The sequence below is a fragment of the Bufo gargarizans genome, chromosome 2, assembly GCF_014858855.1.
Source record: "Bufo gargarizans isolate SCDJY-AF-19 chromosome 2, ASM1485885v1, whole genome shotgun sequence".
Taxonomy (NCBI): Eukaryota; Metazoa; Chordata; class Amphibia; order Anura; family Bufonidae; genus Bufo; species Bufo gargarizans.
The window spans coordinates 317,095,871-317,118,530 of NC_058081.1; the positions used below are offsets into that span (position 1 = coordinate 317,095,871).

Consider the following 22,660-nt stretch of genomic DNA (forward strand, 5'->3'; position numbering starts at 1 on the left):
TGAGGAAAAGGACAAGTGTACCCCCAAACGGGAACAAAAAGCTTTCCAAAACTTAGAAATAAACTGGGTTCCCCGATCCGAAACCACATCGGAAGGGACCCCGTGAAGCTTCACGATTTCACTGATAAACACCTGAGCAAGAGTCTTAGCATTAGGAAGTGCGGGTAGCGCAATAAAGTGTACCATTTTGCTAAACCTGTCTACTACTACCAAGATAACTGTTTTACCCGCAGACAACGGTAAGTCAGTGATGAAATCCATTGACAGATGTGTCCATGGCCTATTGGGGATGAAAAGTGGCAATAAAGACCCTGCTGGACATGTATGAGAGACTTTCGCGCGTGCACAAGTAGAACAAGTAGACACGAAATCCATTACATCCTGACGCAACCTTGGCCACCAAAAACGACGAGACAATAGCTCCAAGGTTGCTTTACTACCCGGGTGCCCAGTAAGTGCCGAATTATGATGTTCCTTTAATAATTCAAGACGCAGGTTTAACGGTACAAACAATTTCTCTGAGGGGCAAGAGGCCGGGGCGTCCCCCTGGGCCTCTAACACCTTTCCCTCTAGAACAGAGTGTACAGCAGAGACAACCACTCCTCTTTGTAAAATAGGTACCGGATCACTAACATTACCCCCTCCAGGGAAACTACGAGATAATGCGTCTGCCTTGGTATTTTTTGCCCCAGGACGATAGGTGATTACAAAGTTAAATCTGGTAAAGAATAGCGACCACCTAGCTTGTCTAGGGGTGAGACGCTTAGCCGATTCTAGGTACAGAAGGTTTTTGTGATCCGTAATCACCGTGACGGGGTGGATTGCTCCCTCTAAGAAGTGACGCCACTCTTCAAACGCCAGTTTAATTGCCAACAGTTCCCTATTTCCAATATCATAGTTCTTTTCTGCTGTAGATAACTTTTTGGAAAAGAAAGCGCAAGGACGCCATTTGCCAGGAGACGGACCCTGAGACAATACAGCCCCCACTCCCACCTCTGACGCATCTACTTCAACAATAAAAGGCTGGGAGACATCAGGTTGAATTAGAACAGGTGCCGAGGTAAATCTCTCTTTTAGAGAGGAAAATGCAATTTTAGCGGCGTCAGACCATTTAGAAAAATCAGTCCCCTTCCTAGTCATGTCAGTAAGGGGTTTAACGATCACTGAATAATTTTTAATGAACTTTCTATAGAAATTTGCGAAACCCAAAAACCGTTGTAGAGCTTTAAGGTTCTCAGGAAGATCCCAATCTAAAATTGCCTGGACCTTCCTAGGATCCATACGGAAACCTGAAGCAGATAATAGATATCCCAGGAACTGTATTTCCTGAACGGCGAAGACACATTTTTCAATTTTCGCATATAATTTATTCGTCCGTAGGACCTGCAGTACTTGCCTGACATGTACTTCATGTGTTTTCAGATCAGCCAAATAAATTAAGATATCATCTAGGTATATGACTACAAACCTGCCGATGAAATGACTAAAAATATCATTAACGAAATGTTGGAAGACAGCAGGGGCATTGGTCAGACCGAAAGGCATGACTAAATTTTCATAATGCCCCTCAGGGGTGTTAAAAACTGTCTTCCACTCATCCCCTTCCTTGATACGAATCAGATTGTAGGCCCCCCTAAGATCAAGTTTGGAGAACCACCTAGCACCCGCAATCTGATTAAAAAGGTCAGGAATGAGAGGAAGAGGGTATGGGTCTCGGATGGTTATCCGGTTTAGCTCACGGAAATCTAGGCAAGGATGCAGGCCCCCATCTTTCTTTTTAACAAAGAAAAACCCTGCAGCCACGGGTGAAAAAGAGGGTCTGATGTGTCCCTTAGCCAGACTCTCGGAGATATAATCTTTCATGGCTTGTCTCTCGGGACCCGAAAGATTATACAACCTGGACTTGGGTAATTTTGCACCGGGAATCAGGTTAACCGGGCAATCATAAGGACGATGAGGTGGTAGCTTCTGACAACCCTTTTCAGAAAAAACGTCCTCAAAGTCCGAAATAAATGTTGGTAGGGAAGCTATGGAGGCGATTAAGCAATTGTTATTTAAGCAATTCTCTCTGAAATGCTCACTCCACTCCAATATCTCCCTGGCCTGCCAATCCACCACTGGATTGTGCGCTACCAACCAGGGAAGACCCAATACCACAGGAGAGGGAAGGCCCTCCAGAACGTAACATGAAAGACACTCATTATGGTGGTCCCCTACCCGAAGGTGTAAGTTATGGACAATGTGAGTGAGGTTTCTCTGAGACAGAGGAGCAGAATCAATAGCGAATATGGGAATAGGTCTCTGCAGCGTACAGAGAGACAAACCCATAGTGTGGGCAAAATGGGCATCTATCAAATTTACCCCTGCTCCACTGTCTAGAAAAAAAGAAATAGACTCCGTCTTAACACCAAAAACAATAACCGCTGGCAACACAAATTGAGATGTTCGTATGGAGGAAACGTATACCCCCCGGCTGACATCCTCCGCACAGCCTGGGTTTAGTAGTTTTCCGACGGTCTTTTGTTTTTGAGAAAGGAGGGACAGACATTAATGAAATGACCCCTCCCCCCACAGAAAAAACAAGCCCCCCACCTACGGCGAACCTCAGGAGGACGGACCTGACGAGAAGTTCCTCCTAGCTGCATAGGCTCATCTAAGTCAGTACAGACTAACTGCTGCTTGGGAGAGGTTACCAATTGCTCAGGAATTTTCGATCTCTCCCTAAGACGTCTATCTATTCTGATAGAGAGGGACATAACAGCATCAAGGGAAAGGGGGGTCTCATACAGCGCCAGCGCATCCTTAACCCTTTCAGATAACCCAGAGCAGAACTGACTCCTGAGAGCCGGGTCGTTCCACTGAGTATCCGTAGCCCACCTACGGAACTCTGAGCAATATTCCTCTGCTGGCCGATCTCCCTGTAGGAGTCTCCGTAACTTCGACTCAGCCAGGGCGACTCGGTCAGGGTCATCATATATGAGACCCAAAGCCCCAAAAAATCCCTCCACTGACCAGAGAGCCTGGGAACCAGGGGGTAACGAGAACGCCCAGGATTGCGGGTCCCCCTGAAGCAGGGAAATAACAATCCCCACCCGCTGTTCTTCATTACCTGAGGAGTAAGGGCGCAGCTTAAAATATAATTTGCAGGCCTCACGGAAAGTCACAAATTTGTCCCTTCCCCCAGAAAATCTGTCAGGAAGAACAACCTTGGGTTCTGTAACAACCTGGTTACCCATAGCAACCGCTGGGCTTGCGGTCTGCTGCATTTGCTGCTGTTGTTGGAGGACAGACGCCTTCAATCCTGCCACCTCCAAAGACAGGCCTTGAAGCTGTTTTGCCAAAGCAGCAATAGGATCCATATTGGATTCTAAGTAGAGAGAAAAAAAAAATATATATATATTTTTTTTTTTTCTCCCAAAAAATAAGGGCCAGTTATAATATCACGATCGGCGTGACTATCACATACGTGACACAGAGGGAGGGAAAGAGGAAGGCCCTGCCCAAGTGAGAGGGAAGGTGGTGACCCCTGACTCACCTTGCGGCTGGCACCTGGCTGCCCTGACGTCCCTAGACGGGTTCCTCACCCGTACGCCGATCACGTGCCTAAAACCCTGGCTTTCCCTAAGATGAGCCCTAGATAGTGAACAGGGCGGTGGGAACACTAGTCCGCACCACTAGCTCTAAAGGAAAACACCAAGGGGAGGACAGACAATACAGAGTAAACATATAATCCCAGGTGGGCGACAACAGGAGACAACAAAAAGCCCAACAGGGATCCGGAGGGTAGCACTCTGGAACAACAACCAGGATTCACAGCTCCAGTGGGTCAGTATAGAAGTCCAGGCAGGAAGCTCTATAACTGGCAACTAGAGAAGTGTGAGAGGAGAATATAAGGAGGTTGGGAGTGGCAGACAAGAAACAGCTGAGGAGGAGAAGCTACGGATCCCTGAGTGAGACAAAAAGGATTGCAAGGCAAACACAGAAAACAATCACTAAGAAACAACGTGATCTTTAGACATAGAGCGCGCAGCCACCCGCTGCGACTTCCTGACCCCGGGTATAACGGAGTCAGACGTGGCTCTTGACACCCTCGTGACAACCACACGCTCTGCGGGAGTTACAGGCCCATATCTCTCCTAAATGTCGATATAAAGATCTGGGCCAAAATCTTGGCCTCCCGTCTTAGCTCCTTTCTCCCTAAATTGATCCACCCAGCCATTCAGTGGGCAAAGAAGCAAGGTACACCTCTGACTTTTCTGAGTGTTGATGCGGAGAAGGCCTTCGACCGGGTGAACTGGAAGTTCATGGGGAAGACATTGCAGAGGTTTGGTATCCCTGAACAATTTCAAAGGGCTGTTATGACCCTTTACACCAATCCGAGTGCTAAAATTAGAGTAAATGGCACTTTATCGCCTTTTTTCCCCATACATAATGGCACCCGACAGGGATGCCCACTATCCCCCGCCCTATATATACTGGTGATGGAGACCCTCCTACAAGCCATTAGAGACCATCCAGGTATAAGGGGTGTTAGGGCCAAGAATGATACAATTGAATATACCAATGTTGCGTATGCTGATGACCTTTTGGTAATGGTCTCCAACCCGGTCGAGGCCTTCCCGCATCTCCTATCTCTATTTGAAGTTTTTGGTAGGGTTTCTAACTACAAAGTGAATTACACCAAGTCGGAGGCCATGAACATTACAGCTCCATGAAAAAGTGTGTCCTCCCTTAAGGCCACGACATCCTTCCTATGGCAGACCTCCCACATTACGTACCTGGGAGTTAAGATCCCGTCGGATCCAAAAAACATTTTCCAACTGAATTATACACCCCTCTTGTCTGAAGTGCAGCGCTTACTAGGCCCTCTCCGCATTCCATACACCTCCTGGATGGGGAGAAAGAACCTGCTGAAGGCCTTTGTACTGCCTAAAATACTTTATGTCATGCAGATGCTGCCTGTCTTCCTTCCCTCCTCATTTTTTACACAGATAAGGAGATTGTTTTCTACTTACCTATGGGGGGGGGGGAGAGGAGCCAGGATAGTGCATAGCAGATTAATCTTGAAGAAGACTCAGGGAGGGTTTGCACTACCAGACGTACAGTTATATTACCAGGCTATCCATCTTAGACGGTGGATGCAACTCCACGTTCCTAATTACTCTACGTTGGGCACTGATTTAGAGATACTCCAACTTTCTCAACTACAGAGAGCCGCATTGTGGGGTCTGACCTCCACTTCCCTACACAGCCATACGCTGCTTAAAGGCACAAGTCTGGTGATTAAGCAACTTAACAAAGATGACAAGTTATTAGGCAATCCCTCGCTAGTCATGCCTGCAGATTTGGCTCCCTATGCTGCAAGACCTAAGTTAGCAAGCACATCACCGGCGTGGAGTACCCTTAGAGATTTCACTGTCAAAACGCTCCTAGATGAGGCCTTAGGTGAATTGTCTGCTGAACACCCCTGCGTCTGGCTGTGCGATCCTGCAATTTCCTAGGCTTAGCCGACTTTAAGCTAGTCAGCAGGATTTTACTAAGGAATCTACCCACAAACAAGAATTGACATGGTTCGAAAAAATCTTGTCCTCCAGCTCACCACACAGAAGAGTGATCTCTTTATTCTATCTAGGACTAAATGTCCCCAGTACTACCGATGTCCCCCTATTCTTGAGAACCTGGGAGTCAGAACTAGATAGGACCTTCTCGGAGACAGACGTTCTCCGCCTTTATGCACACTCGCATGGCTTCTCCAGGTGTGTCAAGATTCAGGAGCATTCCTTCAAGGTACTCACCCAATGGTATATGACACCAAAACAACTGTTCCTTAGAGGCCTTAGTCCTAGTGACTGTTGTTGGAGATGCGAGACCGGGGAGGGCACTGTCTCACATATTTTCTGGTCCTGCCCTAGGATTCAGCCTTTCTGGGCTGCAGTATCCAAAACCATTAACTTGATTACGCACAAGGTGATACCTTTGTCTCCAGAGTTGGTCCTACTGTGGCTGCCCACTACAGAGCTATCCCCTTCCAAACGTAATTTAGCCACACAACTGATCCAGGCTGCGAGGCTAATAATCCCTCAGAGATGGCTCAGTACCGAACCACCTACTCTCTTACAATGGGTGAATAAGGTTGATCACATACAACGTCTCGAGGAACTGGCTAGCTGGGAGTCTAGAACTCATGAGAAACATGTCAAAGTGTGGAACCCTTGGTTACACTATCGTCTATCATCCACAGTGACAGCTCAATAAAGGTCATTTGACTCTATCTTCCTGTACTGCTACGCTCTACCCTAATGCAGTGTTTTCGCATTTTCCCATAAGCTGTGCTTAGAGATCCAGTTTATGGTTTGGTTTGTTAGTAAGGTCGTTTGCCTTGCTGTTCACCATCAAGTTAAAATGTCCCCGCAGACTAAGTGACATGTGCAAACACATTCTTATATGCACAAGGTGTACACCCGCAGGGACACACAAGGAACTATATTTGTATATGACATGTTGTATTGTAATGCATCCTGTTGGGTCTCTGTCTCAACGCAATTTTTGTCCATACTGCTTGTATAGGCTTATGGGATGTGTCTATCCCTTTTGTGGCTTTTATTTGATGTACTTGTGACTTCTTGCTCTGAGTATGTACGGTCACTTTGTATGTGCTGTCTGCTTCTTTTCAATAAAAAGAAAATTGACAAAGACAATGTGCCCACCTTACTTCCTGCACTGGAGCGTGATAGGAAGATGCGCGAGTACAAGCGCACGTTGGTAGATGCGCTACTGAGAGCATTCCCAAATGTCACAGGGGAACAAGTGGAAGCCCAAGGCCAAGGCAGAGGAGGAGCAAGAGGTCGCCAAGGCAGCTGTGTCACGGCCAGCTCCTCTGAGGGCAGGGTTAGCATGGCAGAGATGTGGAAAAGTTTTGTCAACACGCCACAGCTAACTGCACCACCACCTGATACGCAACGTGTTAGCAGGAGGCAACATTTCACTAACATGGTGGAACAGTACGTGTGCACACCCCTCCACGTACTGACTGATGGTTCGGCCCCATTCAACTTCTGGGTCTCTAAATTGTCCACGTGGCCAGAGCTAGCCTTTTATGCCTTGGAGGTGCTGGCCTGCCCGGCGGCCAGCGTTTTGTCTGAACGTGTATTCAGCACAGTAGGGGGCGTCATTACAGACAAACGCAGCCGCCTGTCTACGGCCAATGTGGACAAGCTGACGTTCAAAAAAATGAACCAGGCATGGATCCCACAAGACCTGTCCATCCCTTGTGCAGATTAGACATTAACTACCTCCCCTTAACCATATATTATTGTACTCCAGGGCACTTCCTCATTCAATCCTCTTTTTATTTTCATTTTACCATTATATTGCGGGGCAACCCAAAGTTGAATGAACATCTCCTCTGTCTGGGTGCCGGGGCCTAAATATATGCCAATGGACTGTTCCAATGTTGGCTGACGTGAAGCCTGATTCTCTGCTATGACATGCAGACTGATTCTCTGCTGACATGAAGCCAGATTCTCTGTTACGGGACCTCTCTCCTCTGGCTGGGTGCCTGGGCCTAAATATATGCCAATGGACTGTTGCAGTGGTGGCTGACGTGAAGCCTGATTCTCTGCTATGACATGCAGACTGATTCTCTGCTGACATGAAGCCAGATTCTCTGTTATGGGACCTCTCTCCTCTGGCTGGGTGCCTGGGCCTAAATATATGACAATGGACTGTTACAGTGGTGGCTGACGTGAAGACTGATTCTCTGCTATGACATGCAGACTGATTCTCTGCTGACATGAAGCCAGATTCTCTGTTACGGGACCTCTCTCCTCTGGCTGGGTGCCTGGGCCTAAATATATGACAATGGACTGTTGCAGTGGTGGCTGACGTGAAGCCTGATTCTCTGCTATGACATGCAGACTGATTCTCTGCTGACATGAAGCCCGATTCTCTGTTACGGGACCTCTCTCCTCTGGCTGGGTACCTGGGCCTAAATATATGCCAATGGACTGTTGCAGTGGTGGTAGACGTGAAGCCTGATTCTCTGCTATGACATGCAGACTGATTCTCTGCTGACACGAAGCAAGATTCTCTGTTACTGGACCTCTCTCCTCTGGCTGGGTACCTGGGCCTAAATATATGCCAATGGACTGTTGCAGTGGTGGCTGACGTGAAGCCTGATTCTCTGCTATGACATGCAGACTGATTCTCTGCTGACATGAAGCCAGATTCTCTGTTACGGGACCTCTCTCCTCTACCTGGGTGCCTGGGCCTAAATATATGACAATGGACTGTTACAGTGGTGGCTGACGTGAAGCCTGATTCTCTGCTATGACATGCAGACTGATTCTCTGCTGACATAAAGCCAGATTCTCTGTTACGGGACCTCTCTCTTCTGCCTGGATGCCTGGGCCAAAATATATGACAATGGACTGTTGCAGTGGTGGCTGATGTGAAGCCTGATTCTCTGCTATGACATGCAGACTGATTCTCTGCTGACATGAAGACAGATTCTCTGTTACGGGACCTCTCTCCTCTACCTCGGTGCCTGGGCCTAAATATATGACAATGGACTGTTACAGTGGTGGCTGACGTGAAGCCTGATTCTCTGCTATGACATGCAGACTGATTCTCTGCTGACATGAAGCCAGATTCTCTGTTACGGGACCTCTCTCCTCTACCTGGGTGCCTGGGCCTAAATATATGACAATGGACTGTTACAGTGGTGGCTGACGTGAAGCCTGATTCTCTGCTATGACATGCAGACTGATTCTCTGCTGACATGAAGCCAGATTCTCTGTTACGGGACCTCTCTCCTCTGCCTGGGTGCCTGGGCCTAAATATATGCCAATGGACTGTTGCAGTGGTGGCTGACGTGAAGCCTGATTCTCTGCTATGACATGCAGACTGATTCTCTGCTGACATGAAGCCAGATTCTCTGTTACGGGACCTCTCTCCTCTGCCTGGGTGCTGGGCCTAAATATATGACAATGGACTGTTGCAGTGGTGGCTGACGTGAAGCCTGATTCTCTGCTATGACATGCAGACTGATTCTCTGCTGACATGAAGCCAGATTCTCTGTTACGGGACCTCTCTCCTCTGCCTGGGTGCTGGGCCTAAATATATGCCAATGGACTGCTGCAGTGGTGGCTGACGTGAAGCCTGATTCTCTGCTATGACATGCAGACTAATTCTCTGCTGACATGAAGCCAGATTCTCTGTTACGGGACCTCTCTCCTCTGCCTGGGTGCTGGGCCTAACTATATGACAATGGACTGTTGCAGTGGTGGCTGACGTGAAGCCTGATTCTCTGCTATGACATGCAGACTGATTCTCTGCTGACATGAAGCCAGATTCTCTGTTACGGGACCTCTCTCCTCTGTCTGGGTGCCTGGGCCTAAATATATGCCAATGGACTGTTCCAATGTTGGGTGACGTGAAGCCTGATTCTCTGTTATGACATGCAGACTGATTCTCTGCTGACATGAAGCCAGATTCTCTGTTACAGGACCTCTCTCCTCTGCCTGGGTGCTGGGCCTAAATATATGACAATGGACTGTTGCAGTGGTGGCTGACGTGAAGCCTGATTCTCTGCTATGACATGCAGACTGATTCTCTGCTGACATGAAGCCAGATTCTCTGTTACGGGACCTCTCTCCTCTGTCTGGGTGCCTGGGCCTAAATATATGCCAATGGACTGTTCCAATGTTGGGTGACGTGAAGCCTGATTCTCTGTTATGACATGCAGACTGATTCTCTGCTGACATGAAGCCAGATTCTCTGTTACAGGACCTCTCTCCTCTGCCTGGGTGCTGGGCCTAAATATATGACAATGGACTGTTGCAGTGGTGGCTGACGTGAAGCCTGATTCTCTGCTATGACATGCAGACTGATTCTCTGCTGACATGAAGCCAGATTCTCTGTTACGGGACCTCTCTCCTCTGCCTGGGTGCCGGGGCCTAAATATTTGAGAATGGACTGTTCCAGTGGTGGGTGACGTGAAGCCAGATTCTCTGCTATGGGACCTCTCTCCAATTAATATTGGTTCATTTTTATTTATTTTATTTTTATTTTAATTCATTTCCCTATCCACATTTGTTTGCAGGGGATTTACCTACATGTTGCTGCCTTTTGCAGCCCTCTAGCCCTTTCCTGGGCTGTTTTACAGCCTTTTTAGTGCCGAAAAGTTCGAGTCCCCATTGACTTCAATGGGGTTTGGGTTCGGGACAAAGTTCCGATCGGGTTCGGATCCCGAACCCAAACATTTCCGGGAAGTTCGGCTGAACTTCTCAAACCCGAACATCCAGGTGTCCGCTCAACTCTAGTCGTGACATTAGTGTTTCATGAGGTGGATGATGATGATGAGACACAGTTGCCAATGTCAACGACATTTAGTGTCTCAAGAGGTTGATTATGAGAATGAGACACAGCTGTCAATAAGTGAGGTTGTTGTTAGGTCAACAAGTCAGGAAAATGACCAGAGTGAGGAAGTGGAAGAAGAGGTGGTGGACAATGAAATCACTGACCCAACCTGGGAAGGTGTAAAGCCGAGCGAGGACAGCAGTACAGAGGGGGAGGGATCCACAGCACCACAACAGGCTCGAAGAGGCAATGGGGCGGCAAAAGGGAGAAGGCGGGCCACACCAAACATTCCCTGGAGCACCCCCTTGCGGAAATCTCCCTTGCAAAGGGGTAGGTGTTCCACAGTCTGGCGCTTTTTTGATGAAAGTGTGGATGATAAAATTGTCATTTGTAACCTCAGCCATACCAAAATGAGCAGGGCCATGAACACTAGCAACCTCACCAGCATGATCCGCCACATGGCATCAAAGCACCTTAATATGTGGGCCAAACACCAGTGTGTGCGGGTCACACCACTGCTTCCTCTTTCCCTGTGTTACTTGCTGGCCAATCCCCTGTCCAAGACACAGGCCCGGATGCCTCCCGCCCTGCACCTGGACTTTCGCAAGCACCATCAGCTAGCACATCCACTTCTGTGTACCAGCGCAGCATACAGATGTCCATACCCCAGGCCTTTGAATGAAAGCGCAACTAGCCAGCCACCCACCCACAGGCCATAGTACTAAATGTGCACCTTTCCAAATTGCTGGCCCTGGAAATGTTGCCATTTAGGCTTGTGGATAGTGATGAGCAGCAGGGGCAATATTCGAATTCGCAATATTTTGCTTATATTTTGTAGACTATTCAGCATATATTCGCAATTTTGAGATTATATTCTTGATTGCGAAAATCAGCAATGTATTATTTGCGTAATGTGCACGAAATACCGGCGTGGGATAGGCAACTTTTCTATTGGTTGCTAGAGATGTTGCTAAGCTGTGACAAAGCCTTCTCATTGGCCCGCAAGCTAGAAGAATGGAGGGATGATCACCTGATGTGTACTGTGTTAAAAAAAAACACATATATTCGTCATTAAGAATATATATAGCACTATATTTTAAATATTAGCGAATTCTAAAAGTGCCGATATTCGCGATAAAAATTTGAATATTTGTTCTCAACACTACTTGTGCACACTGAGGCTCCCACAGCCTAATGGCGACGGCCGTCCCTCGTTAATCAGTCCCCAGCCACCACTATTTTTCCCAGTGTGCCGTCCACACCTTACACCAGCATGTGTTCCGTAACATCACCTGTGCCCTGACCAACGCAGTTATTGGGAAGGTCCACTTAACAACTGACACATGGACAAGTGCTTGTGGCCAGGGACACTACATTTCCCTGACGGCACACTGGGTGAACGTTGTGGAGGCCAGGAGCGAGTCGTACCCTGGGATGCCAAAGGTGCTACTGACGCCAAGGATTGCGGGCCTTACTTCCATCAGGATTTCTGACACCAACTACATTAGTCCTCCTCCACTTCCACCCCTGAATTGTCATCTTGCAACTCCAGTCAGCCATCAGTCAGTGGCTGGAAGCAATGTAGCACTGCAGTGGAGAAGCGGCAACAGGCCATGCTGAAACTTATTTGCTTAGGTGACAAAAAGCACACCACCACAGAGCTGTGGCAAGGTATAAGGGACCAGACTGAGCAGTGGCTCTCGTATCTCAACCTACAACCAGGCATGGTTGTGTCTGATAATGGCTGTAAGTTGGTGGCGGCTTTGGAGCTCGTCAAGCTCACACATACCATGCCTAGCCCACATTTTAAACGTAGTGGTTCAACGGTTTCTCAAAACCTACCCCAATTTGCCAGAGCTACTGGTGAAGGTGCGCCGCATGTGTGCCCATTTCTGAAAGTAATCTACAGCTGCCGCTGGTCTGGCAACGCTGCAGCAGCGCTTGCAATTGCCAGCTCACTGGTGTATTGAATATACTGGTATTCCCATGCACCCCTTCCACCACAAAAAAGGGTATATGGTTAAAATTTGCTTTTTATTGTCCTCCTCTTTCTCCATCATATCAATATGCTTATTAGGCTGCCCTTGCTTCTAATGTTTTAGACTAGAGGGTCAGCTCAGCAGCAGGCCTTCAACCATAATTTTTTCAATGTTCAGCTCAGCAGCAGGCCCTCGCCCATAATTTTTTTCATGGTCAGATCAGCAGCAGGCACTCGCCCTCTAATGTTTTAGAGTCAGCTCAGCAGTAGACCCTTAACCATAATTTTTTCGATGGCCAGCTCAGCAGCAGGCCCTCTCCCATATTTTTTTCCATGGTCAGATCAGCAGCAGGCCCTTGCACCTACTCTAAAACAGTAGGTGCAAGGGCCTGCTGCTGATCGGACCATCGAAAAAATTATGGTTGAGAGTCTGCTGGTGAGCTGACTCTCTAAAATTTAGAGAGTCAGCTCACCAGCAGACTCTCAACCATAATTTTTTCGATGGTCAGTTCAGCAGCAAGCCCTCGCCTATAATTTTTTCGATGATCAGATCAGCAGCAGGCACTCGCCCCTAATGTTTTAGATGGTCAGCTCAGCAGCAGGCCCTCGCCCATAATTTCTTCCATGGTCAGATCAGCAGCAGGCCCTTGCCCCTATTGTTTAAGATCAGGCATCCTCAAACTGCGGTCCTCCATCTGTTGCAAAACTACAACTCCCAGCATGCCCGAACAGCCTACAGGTATCAGCCTACAGCAGGGCATTGTGGGAGTTATAGTTTTTACAACAGCTGGAGGGCCACAGTTTGAGAATGCCTGCTTTAGATGGTCAGCTCAGCAGCAGGCCCTTGCCCCTAATGTTTTAGATGGTAAGCTCTGCAGCAGGCCCGCGCCCCTAATGTTTTAGAGGGTCAGCTCAGCAGCAGACACTCACCCTTAATGTTTGAGATGGTCAGCTCAGCAGCAGGCCCTCGCCCATAATGTTTTAGATGGTCAGCTCGGCAGCAGGCCCTCACCCATAATGTTTTAGATGGTCAGCTCAGCAGCAGGCCCTCGCCCATAATGTTTTAGATGGTCAGCTCAGCAGCAGGCCCTCATCCATAATGTTTTAGATGGTCATATCAGCAGCAAGCACTTGCCCCTAATGTTTTAGAGAGTCAGATCAGCAGCAGGCACAGCAGATCAGCTCAGCAGCAGGCCCTTGCCCATAATGTTTTAGATGGTCAGATCAGCAGCAGGTACAGCAGATCAGCAGCAGGCACTCACCCATAATGTTTTAGACTGTCACCAGAAGGACCTTGTTCCTAATGTTTTTGAGGGTCACCAACAGGCCATCAATTATAATTTTTCAAGGGTGTGTATGATGCCCTCCTTTATGTGTAATAAAGGGTGTATTGGAGTGCCGGTTCCTTGTAATTTCACTTAGTGCATAGGCTTTATGAGTGTAGGAGTCCCACTACCTGAGCAATTGTACCACAATGTGAATGAGGCCCTCCTTTATGTGATATACAGGTTGTATCAGAGTGCCTCTTCTTTGTACTTTTTGGCAGCACTTGCATTTTATATACAAGTAAATATACAGGAAAGAATGTTTCCTGACAATTTTTCCTCTAAAATCAATTTTATCTTCGGTTTTGTGCGTATTATTGTCAGTCTGTAAAATTTGGCATAATTCTCAAACAACATCGTTCCCAGCAGTGACCTGGAAGTCCAAGATGCATCCAGACATACTCCCCATGCTGTTCCCGAACCATTTCAGTGGTGTTTCCATCAATTTCTGACCTTTTCATGTGAACCAGACATCCTCCCCTCTTCATAGCAGGGGGTGCCTGGTTTAATGCTCGGGTTCTCCCATTGACTTCTATGGTGCTAGGTATAGCAGTGGTACTATACACCCAAAAATTGGTTAATTTCACCCGAAAAAGTAAATGACAATTTTTTTTGTGTTTAACCTGTCTACTAGGTATAGCAGTGGTACAATACACCCAAAAATTGGTTAATTTCACCCGAAAAAGTAAATGACAATTTTTTTGGTGTTTAACCTGTCTACTAGGTATAGCAGTGGTACAATACACACCCCAAAAAAGATTTCACCATAAAATATAATTGACAATTTTTTCTTTTTTTTTTTCTACCGGTCCACTGGGTATAGCAGTGGTACTATACACACCAAAATTGGTGAATTTAACCCTAAAATGTAAATGACAATTTTAAGGATGGTATGTTGTCCTTGTAATGGGGATCCAGCAGCGTGGCCACCCAGTAATCAGCACAAGTTATAATGTGGGCAACTCGGCGGTCGTTGCGGAGACACTGCAGCATGTAATCGCTCATGTATGCCAGGCTGCCCAGAGGCAACGAAAAGCTGTCCTCTGTGGGAGGTGTATTGTCTGTGTCCTCTGTATCCCCCCATCCACGCACCAGTGATGGCCATGAGCTGGTCTGGGTGCCACCCTGCTGTGAACATGGTTCCTCCTCCTACATATCCTGCTCCTCATCCTCCACCTCCTCATCCTCCAGAACTGTGCCCTGGCTGGACAATTGTGTACCTCGTGTTTGTGGGTGCAGGAACCCACCCTCGGAGCCACTTGGGAAAGACTGGCCGGAAACCCTACGAAATGATCCCTCTTCCTCCTCCTCCTCCTGTGCCACATCCTCTTCCATCATCGCCAGGAGCATTTTTTATGGAGGCATAGAAGTGGGATAGTAACACTGAGAACGGCGTTATCGGCACTGGCCATGTTGGTGGAGTACTCGAAACAGCGCAACAAGGAACACAGGTCTCGCATGGAGGTCCAGTCATTGGTGGTGAAGTGGTGCTGTTCCGCCGAGCGACTCACCCGTGCGTGCTGCAGCTGAAACTCCACTATCGCCTGCTGGCCAGCATGTGCAAGGTGAAGTACCACGTTGTGGGCACATCGCATATGAGGCAGTGAGCGGGAAGGCCGAAGTTACGCTGCATCGCTGACAGGCAAGCAGCAGCAGGGTGAGAATGCCGAAAGCGCGCACAGACGGCCCGCACTTTATGCAGCAGCTCTGACATGTCAGGGTAAATTTTAAGAAATCTCTGCACCCCCAAATTCAGCACATGCGCCAGGCAAGGGATGTGCGTCAAACCGGCTAGTCCCAGAGCTGCTACGAGATTTTGCCCATTATTGCACACCACCAGGCCGGGCTTCAGGCTGACTGGCACAAACCACTCATCGATCTGTTGTTCAAGGCCCGTCCACAGCTCTTGCACGGTGTGGGGTATGTCCCCCAAACAGATAAGTTTTAAAACTGCCTGCTGTCGTTTACCCCTGGCTGTGCTGAAGTTGGTGGTGAAGGTGTTACGCTGACTGGATGAGGAGCTGGTAGAGGATGAGGAAGCAGAGTAGGAGGAGGAAGCAACAGGAGGCAAACTGAAGCGCCCTGCAATCTTCGGTGGTGGAAGGACATGCGCCAAACTACTATCCGCCTCAGGCCCAGCCGGCACTGCATTTACCCCATGTGTTGTTATGGAGATATAACGGCCCTGACCATGCTTACTGGTCCACGTATCCGTAGTCAGGTGCACCTTGCCACAGATGGCATTGCGCAGTGCACACCTCATTTTGACTCCTACTTGGTTGAGAAGGGAAGGGATGGCTCACCTTGAAAAGTTGTGGCGGCTAGGCACGACGTACTGTGGGACAGCCACTGCCATAAGGCCTTTAAAGCTCTCCGTCTCCACCACACGGAATGACAGCATTTCAAAGGCAAGTAATTTAGAAATGCTGGCATTCAGGGCTAGGGATCACATGTGGGTAAAGGGGTACTTCCTCTTCCTCTCCAGCGTTTGGTATAAGGAGAGCTGAACGCTTCTGTGGGACATTGTGGAAAGGCTTGGTGACCCAGGTGTTGGTGTTGCCTGCAGATCCTCTGTTTGTGGGGTGCCAGATAGCACTGTCACTCCAGAGGTGGATGAAGAGGCTGCGACTGCAGCAGAAGAGGAAGCAGGAGGAGCCAAAGACCTTTCTTGATTTTTGAGGTGTCTACTCCACTGCAACTCGTGCTTTGCACTTAAATGCCTGGTCATGCAAGTTGTGCTCAGGTTGAGAACGTTTATGCCTCGCTCCAGGCTCTGATTGCAAAGCGTGCAAACCACTCGTGTCTTGTCATAAGCACATTGTCTGAAGAACTGCCACGCCAGGGAACTCCTTGGAGCTGGCTTTGGTGTGCTCGGTCCCTTGCTGCGGTAGGCAGTAGGAGGCGTACTGTCTAGAGGACCGCCGCTCCGCTTTTGCACCCTGCTCCCTCTTCTGCTGTTCTGGTGGCTCTGTGTGACCACCGCCTCTTCCTCCAAACTACATTGGTCACTAGCATTACCTTAATTCCATGTGGGGTTGAGGACCTCATTGTCGTCCACATCATCTTCCACCCAGTCTTCACCCCTGACTTCCTTTGTCGGTCTGCACACTTTCGAAAAGCCCCAGCAGTTGGCACCTGTGTTTCGTCATCATCCGAGACGTGCTGTGATTGTCCTCTATGTACTCATTTTGAAAAATAAGTGGTTCAGCATCGGTGCACTCAATCTCTTCCACTTCTGGGGCAGGGCTAGGTGGATGGCCCTTGGAAACCCTGCTAACAGAGTCATCAAAAATCAGAAGAGACTGCTGCATGACTTGGGGCTCAGACTGCTTGGCTGATTTGCAAGGGGGTGAGGTGAAAGACTGATGGACATCGGCTGCAGGTGCCAACTGTGGTCTTTCAGCAGGAGACTGGGTGGGAGACAATGTGAAGGAACTGGATACACTGTCAGCAACCCAATCTACTATTGCCTGCACTTGTTCAGGCCTCACCATTCGTAGAGCAGAATTAGGCCCGACCAAATACCGCGGCAGGTTTTGTCGCCTACTCGCACCTGAGGAAGGGGTTTCAATTGTGTGTGTAGCTGGCACAGATCGACCACGTCCTCTCCCTTTCAACATGAGCTCCACTAGCAGCACCACGACCTGAGCCTTGTCCCTTATTTGACGCTCTCCTCATATTTTTTGAATTTAAGATCTTGCCCTAAATCGGTGTTTAATTAATAGTAGAGAAGAACGACAGTATGTAAAGGGTGTATCTCACACGGCCTGAACCAGACTAGGCCTCAATTAAAGATTTGTTTGCACAAAATGGCTGCATTTCAAATGGCTGTATTTCAAATGGCTGACTCAAACCCCTGTATGTAGAGGGGGGATCTTACACGCCCTGAATCAGTGTAGGCCTGAATTAAGATTTATTAGCACAAAATGGCTGTATTTCAAATGGCTGTATTTCAAATGGCTAAATCAAACCCCTGTATGTAGAGGGGGGATCTCACACGCCCTGAATCAGTGTAGACCTGAATTAAAGATTTATTTGCACAAAATGACTGTATTTCAAATGGCTGAATCAAACCCCTGTATGTATAAGGGGGATCTCACACGCCCTGAATCAGTGTAGGCCTGAATTAAAGATTTATTTGCACAAAATGGCTGCATTTAAAATGGCCGAATCAAACCCCTGTATGTATTGGGGGGATCTCACACGCCCTGAATCAGTGTTGGCCTGAACTAAAGATTTATTTGCACAAAATGACTGCATTTAAAAAGGCTGTATTTAAAATGGCTGAATCAAACCCCTGTATGTATAGAGGGGATCTCACACGCCCTGAATCAGTCTAGGCCTGAATTAAAGATTTATTTGCACAAAATGGCTGTATTTCAAATGGCTGTTTTTCAAATGGCTGTATTTCAAATGGCTTAATCAAACCCCTGTATGTATAGGGGGGATCTCACACGACCTGAATCAGTGTTGGCCTGAAGTAAATATATCTTTGCACAAAATGGCTGTATTTTAAATGGCTGTATTTCAAATGGCTGATTTAAACCCCTGTATGTAGAGGGGGTATCTCACAAGGCCTGTACCAGTGTAGGCCTGAAGTAAATATATATTTGCACAAAATGGCTGTATTTCAAATGGCTGAACCAAATCCCTGCATGTATAGGGGGGATCAAACACGCCCTGAATCGGTGTAGGCCTGAAGTAAATATATCTTTGCACAAAATGGCTACATTTCAAATGGCTGTATTTAAAATGGCTGAATCAAACCCCTGTATGTATAGGGGGGATCAAACATGCCCTGAATCAGTGTAGGCCTGAAGTAAATATATCTTTGCACAAAATGGCTGTATTTCAAATGGCTGATTCAAACCCCTGCATGTACAGGGGGTATCTCAAAAGGCCTGAACCACTGTAGGCCTGAAGTAAATATATCTTTGCACAAAATGGCTGTTATTCAAATGGCTGTATTTCAAATGGCTGTACTTCAAATGGCTGAATCAAACCCCTGTATATATATAGGGGGTATCACACATGCCCTGAATCAGTGTAGGCCGAAAATAAATATATCTTTGCACAAAATGGCTGTATTTCATATGGCTGTATTTCAAATGGCTGAATCAAACCCCTGTATGTATAGGGGGGATCTCACACGCCCTGAATCAGTGTAGGCCTGAAATAAATATATCTTTGTACAAAATGGCTGTATTTCAAATGGCTGATTCAAACCCCTGTATGTAGAGGGGGTATCTCACAAGTCCTGAACCATTGTAGGCCTGAAGTAATTATATCTTTGCACAAAATGGCTGTATTTCAAATGGCTGTATTTCAAATGGCTGTATTTCAAATGGCTGAATCAAACCCTTGTATGTATAGGGGGGATCACACACTCCCTGAATCAGTGTAGGCCTGATGTAAATATATCTTTGCACAAAATGGCTGTTTCAAATGGCTGTATTTCAAATGGCTGATTCAAACCCCTGTATGTAGAGGGGGTATCTCACAATGCCTGAACCACTATAGGCCTGAAGTAACTATATCTTTGCACAAAATGGCTGTATTTCAAATGGCTGTACTTCAAATGGCTGAATCAAACCCCTGTATGTATAGGGGGGGATCTCAAACGCCCTGAAACAGTATAAACCTGAAGTAAATATATCTTTGCACAAAATGGCTGTATTTCAAATGTCTGAATCAAATCCCTGTATGTATAGGGGGGATCTCACACGCCCTGAATCAATGTAGGCCTGAAGTAAATATATCTTTGAACAAAATGGCTGTATTTCAAATGGCTGTATTTCAAATGGCTGATTCAAACCCCTGTATGTAGAGGGGGTATCTCAAAAGGCCTGAACCACTAGAGGCCTGAATTATATATATCTTTGCACAAAATGGCTGTATTTCAAATGTCTGTATTTCAAATGGCTGAATCAAACCCCTGTATGTATAGGGGGGATCTTGCATGCCCTGAATCAGTGTAGGCCTGAAGTAAATATATCTTTGCACAAAATGCCTGTATTTCAAATGGCTGAATCAAACCCCTGTAATGTAGAGTTGGTATCTCACAAGGCATGAACCACTATAGGCCTGAAGTATATATATCTTTGCACAAAATGGCTGTATTTCAAATGGCTGTACTTCAAATGGCTGAATCAAACCCCAGGTATGTATAGGGGGGATCTCACACACCCTGAATCAGTGTAGGCCTGAAGTAAATATATCTTTGCACAAAATGGCTGTATTTCAAATGACTGAATTAAACCCTTGTATGTATAGGGGGGATCACACACACCCTGAATCAGTGTAGGCCTGAAGTAAATATATCTTTGCACAAAATGGCTGTATTTCAAATGGCTGTATTTTAAATCCCTGATTCAAACCCCTTTATGTAGAGGGTGTATTTAAAATCTCTGAATGTAACCCAAATGTATTAAGGGTGTATCTAACAATTACATCTGCATCAAAGGCTGGCAACTAAATTTTTGGTGCCCAAACAAGTGTTTGTTTAACAACTGAATTTGACAGCGGTATATAAGCCTGTAGTTTTACACGTGCTGATGCTGCAAGGCCTGAAAATAGTGTTTTTTGTCAAAAAAGTATGTTATTCAAACCCCAGAAAATGATGGGTGTATTTCTACCTTAAATTGCACACTGATTTGCCCAAAAAGATTGCCCAAAAAGTTTTTTTTTTGTAACAAAATATGAAAGCTGTATATATTAAACTTGAATTTAACACTTGCAAATATGGAAAATACTGTTTTCTGGAAAAAAAAGTGTGTTTTTTAAACCCCATAAAATGATGGGTGTATTTCTACCTTAAATTGCACACTGACTAATCCAGATATTGTAATTGACCCCCAAATAATGGTGATTTGCAATGTCCCAAATGCTCAGATGCAGTGCTGGTGCACTGAGCATGCATAACATGGCCGCTGCCGCCACCCACCTAACAGAATTATAAAAGTCCAGCAGCATCCTCTCCCTACACTTGTAACAGCAGAGTGACGTGCAGCGTTATGTGACTCAAGCTTATATAGAGCCTGGGTCACATGCTGTTCTGGCCAATCGCAGCCATGCCATTTAGTAGGCATGGCTGTGATGGCGTCTTGGGGCAGGTAGTATGATGCTTGTTAATTGGCTGCTTGCAGCCTTTCAAAAAGCGTCAAGAAAGCGCCGAACACTGAACCTGAACCCGAACTTTTATAGAAATGTTCGGGTTCGGGTCCGGGGTCCAAAAATACTAACGTTCAGTACGAACCCGAACTTTACAGTTCGGGTTCGCTCAACACTACTCCTGACACTACATTTGGCAACAAACAGAGAGATGATTAGATGTGCTTTAATTTGGTTAACGGATTGTTTGTTATTTTTTTCACTGATTTAGATTATTTTTTTTTAACAAAAAGCCTGCTTTTTTGGCTATGAAAATGAAAAAAAATGTTGAAATATTATATGAACTTTCCCAAATGGCTGACTCATTGCTAAAATGAAATAAACAGTTCTTTTACAGATGAACAAACTATTTGGGTAAATTTGAATATTGCAATTTTTTTTACATTTCAAATCAGTTTTTAATTTCATAAATGAAAACAGTCTCTAGCTCTCTATCATCTATCTATTTATTATCTATCTATCTAATCTATTATTTATCTGTCTGTCTAGCAATCTAGAACTTTTAACATGACAATCCTCAGTGAAATGTATTTTAAATAAGAAGTTTTTGTTAATTTTGTCACTGATTTGGATTTTTTAACAAAAAAAGCTTGGATTCTTTGCTATGAAAATGAATAATGTTGAAATACTATTTGAACATTTCCAAAATGGCTATTTAATTGCTAAGACAAGACTCCTATTTGTAGAACTTCTTATGTATTACAGCAGACTGTGTTGAACGATTCACTTTAAGATAGTCTTTGAATAGAATATACATTACCTGACCATCTAAAATTGCTAAGTTCTGGTAGATATATTCATTGACTTACCTCAGTGTGGTCTCTCATTTCCATTCTTTCAAGTGTATTCTCAGTATAAGAAGTAATTGTCCATAAGTTGACCACAGTATTCCACAAATTATATCCATCTGTCATTCTTAAGAAAGTTATACTACAGCTTGGATGTAGTCTAATATTCTTAATTATTTACAGTGGGTTATTTTTTCTCTTTTTTCCTCCACAAATAATTGTTTTTGTTCTTTCTTCTAGAACTTCTAGTTAATGTTTACCTTTAACTCCATTAGGTCATAGTAAGATATCCAAGATCTTGTGAACTAGAATTAATCATTATGATAAGGAAGAATAAAAAATATATATAGTTGGGCTGCATTCACCATCATCTTACTGTACCTTGTAAAACTTTGTCAGAACATTCTTTTTACCCTAAATATAGATTGGGGCAGATGGGCACTGTACCTGACCAGGAAAATTCCTGGTGGGCCAATTGCCTACATCATGCTCTAGGCCAGCAGCGACCTTCCCTTCACCCATTATGGCATAATGATAAAATTATAGCAGGATCAGTAGCAGCCCAGACCCTCAGTATAATACGCACTCTAGGCCACAGGTGGCTGCTGCAGTCTCATTATCATACCACAATGTGCTCGGCCCTGCTGTCTGCCTCCAGGTCCTTTGACACCAGATGGCAGGATAGAAAACACATCAGACACTATTCTCTCCTCCAAGTGTCAGGCCCATAGGTCAAAAAAAGTTTGAGGCATGTATCAGACTGCGGCGGCGAATAGGATTCAGGTGAGTATTTTTTTTCCCATCCAGTTGATCACAGAGGGCACAGGGGGGACATTACTGTGGGTATTATAGGGATATTACTCATGGCAGTGGTGTGGAGGGCATTACTGTAGGCACTATAGGGACTTTACTGGGGACAGTGTAGGAGGGCATTCATGGGGGTACTGTGGGAGCATTTTTATTACTGGTGCAAAAATACAGGCATTATTATTACTAGGTCATTTTGGGGGTATCATTATTATTGTAGGCACAATATAGGG

The 22,660-nt window shown here is 46.1% G+C and overlaps 1 protein-coding gene across 2 annotated transcripts in view; it reads right to left on the minus strand.

Moving 5' to 3' along the window:
* Nucleotides 1–21,726, minus strand: part of LOC122928036 (solute carrier family 23 member 2-like) — a 368,046-nt gene extending 346,320 nt beyond the window's left edge. For both annotated transcript variants that reach the window (XM_044280499.1, XM_044280500.1), the window contains exon 1: nt 21,642–21,726. In XM_044280499.1, the coding sequence (XP_044136434.1) occupies nt 21,642–21,665 (24 nt within the window). In that variant the 5' untranslated portion in view covers nt 21,666–21,726. The remainder of the gene's footprint in view (nt 1–21,641) is intronic.
* Nucleotides 21,727–22,660: the final 934 nt, after the last annotated feature.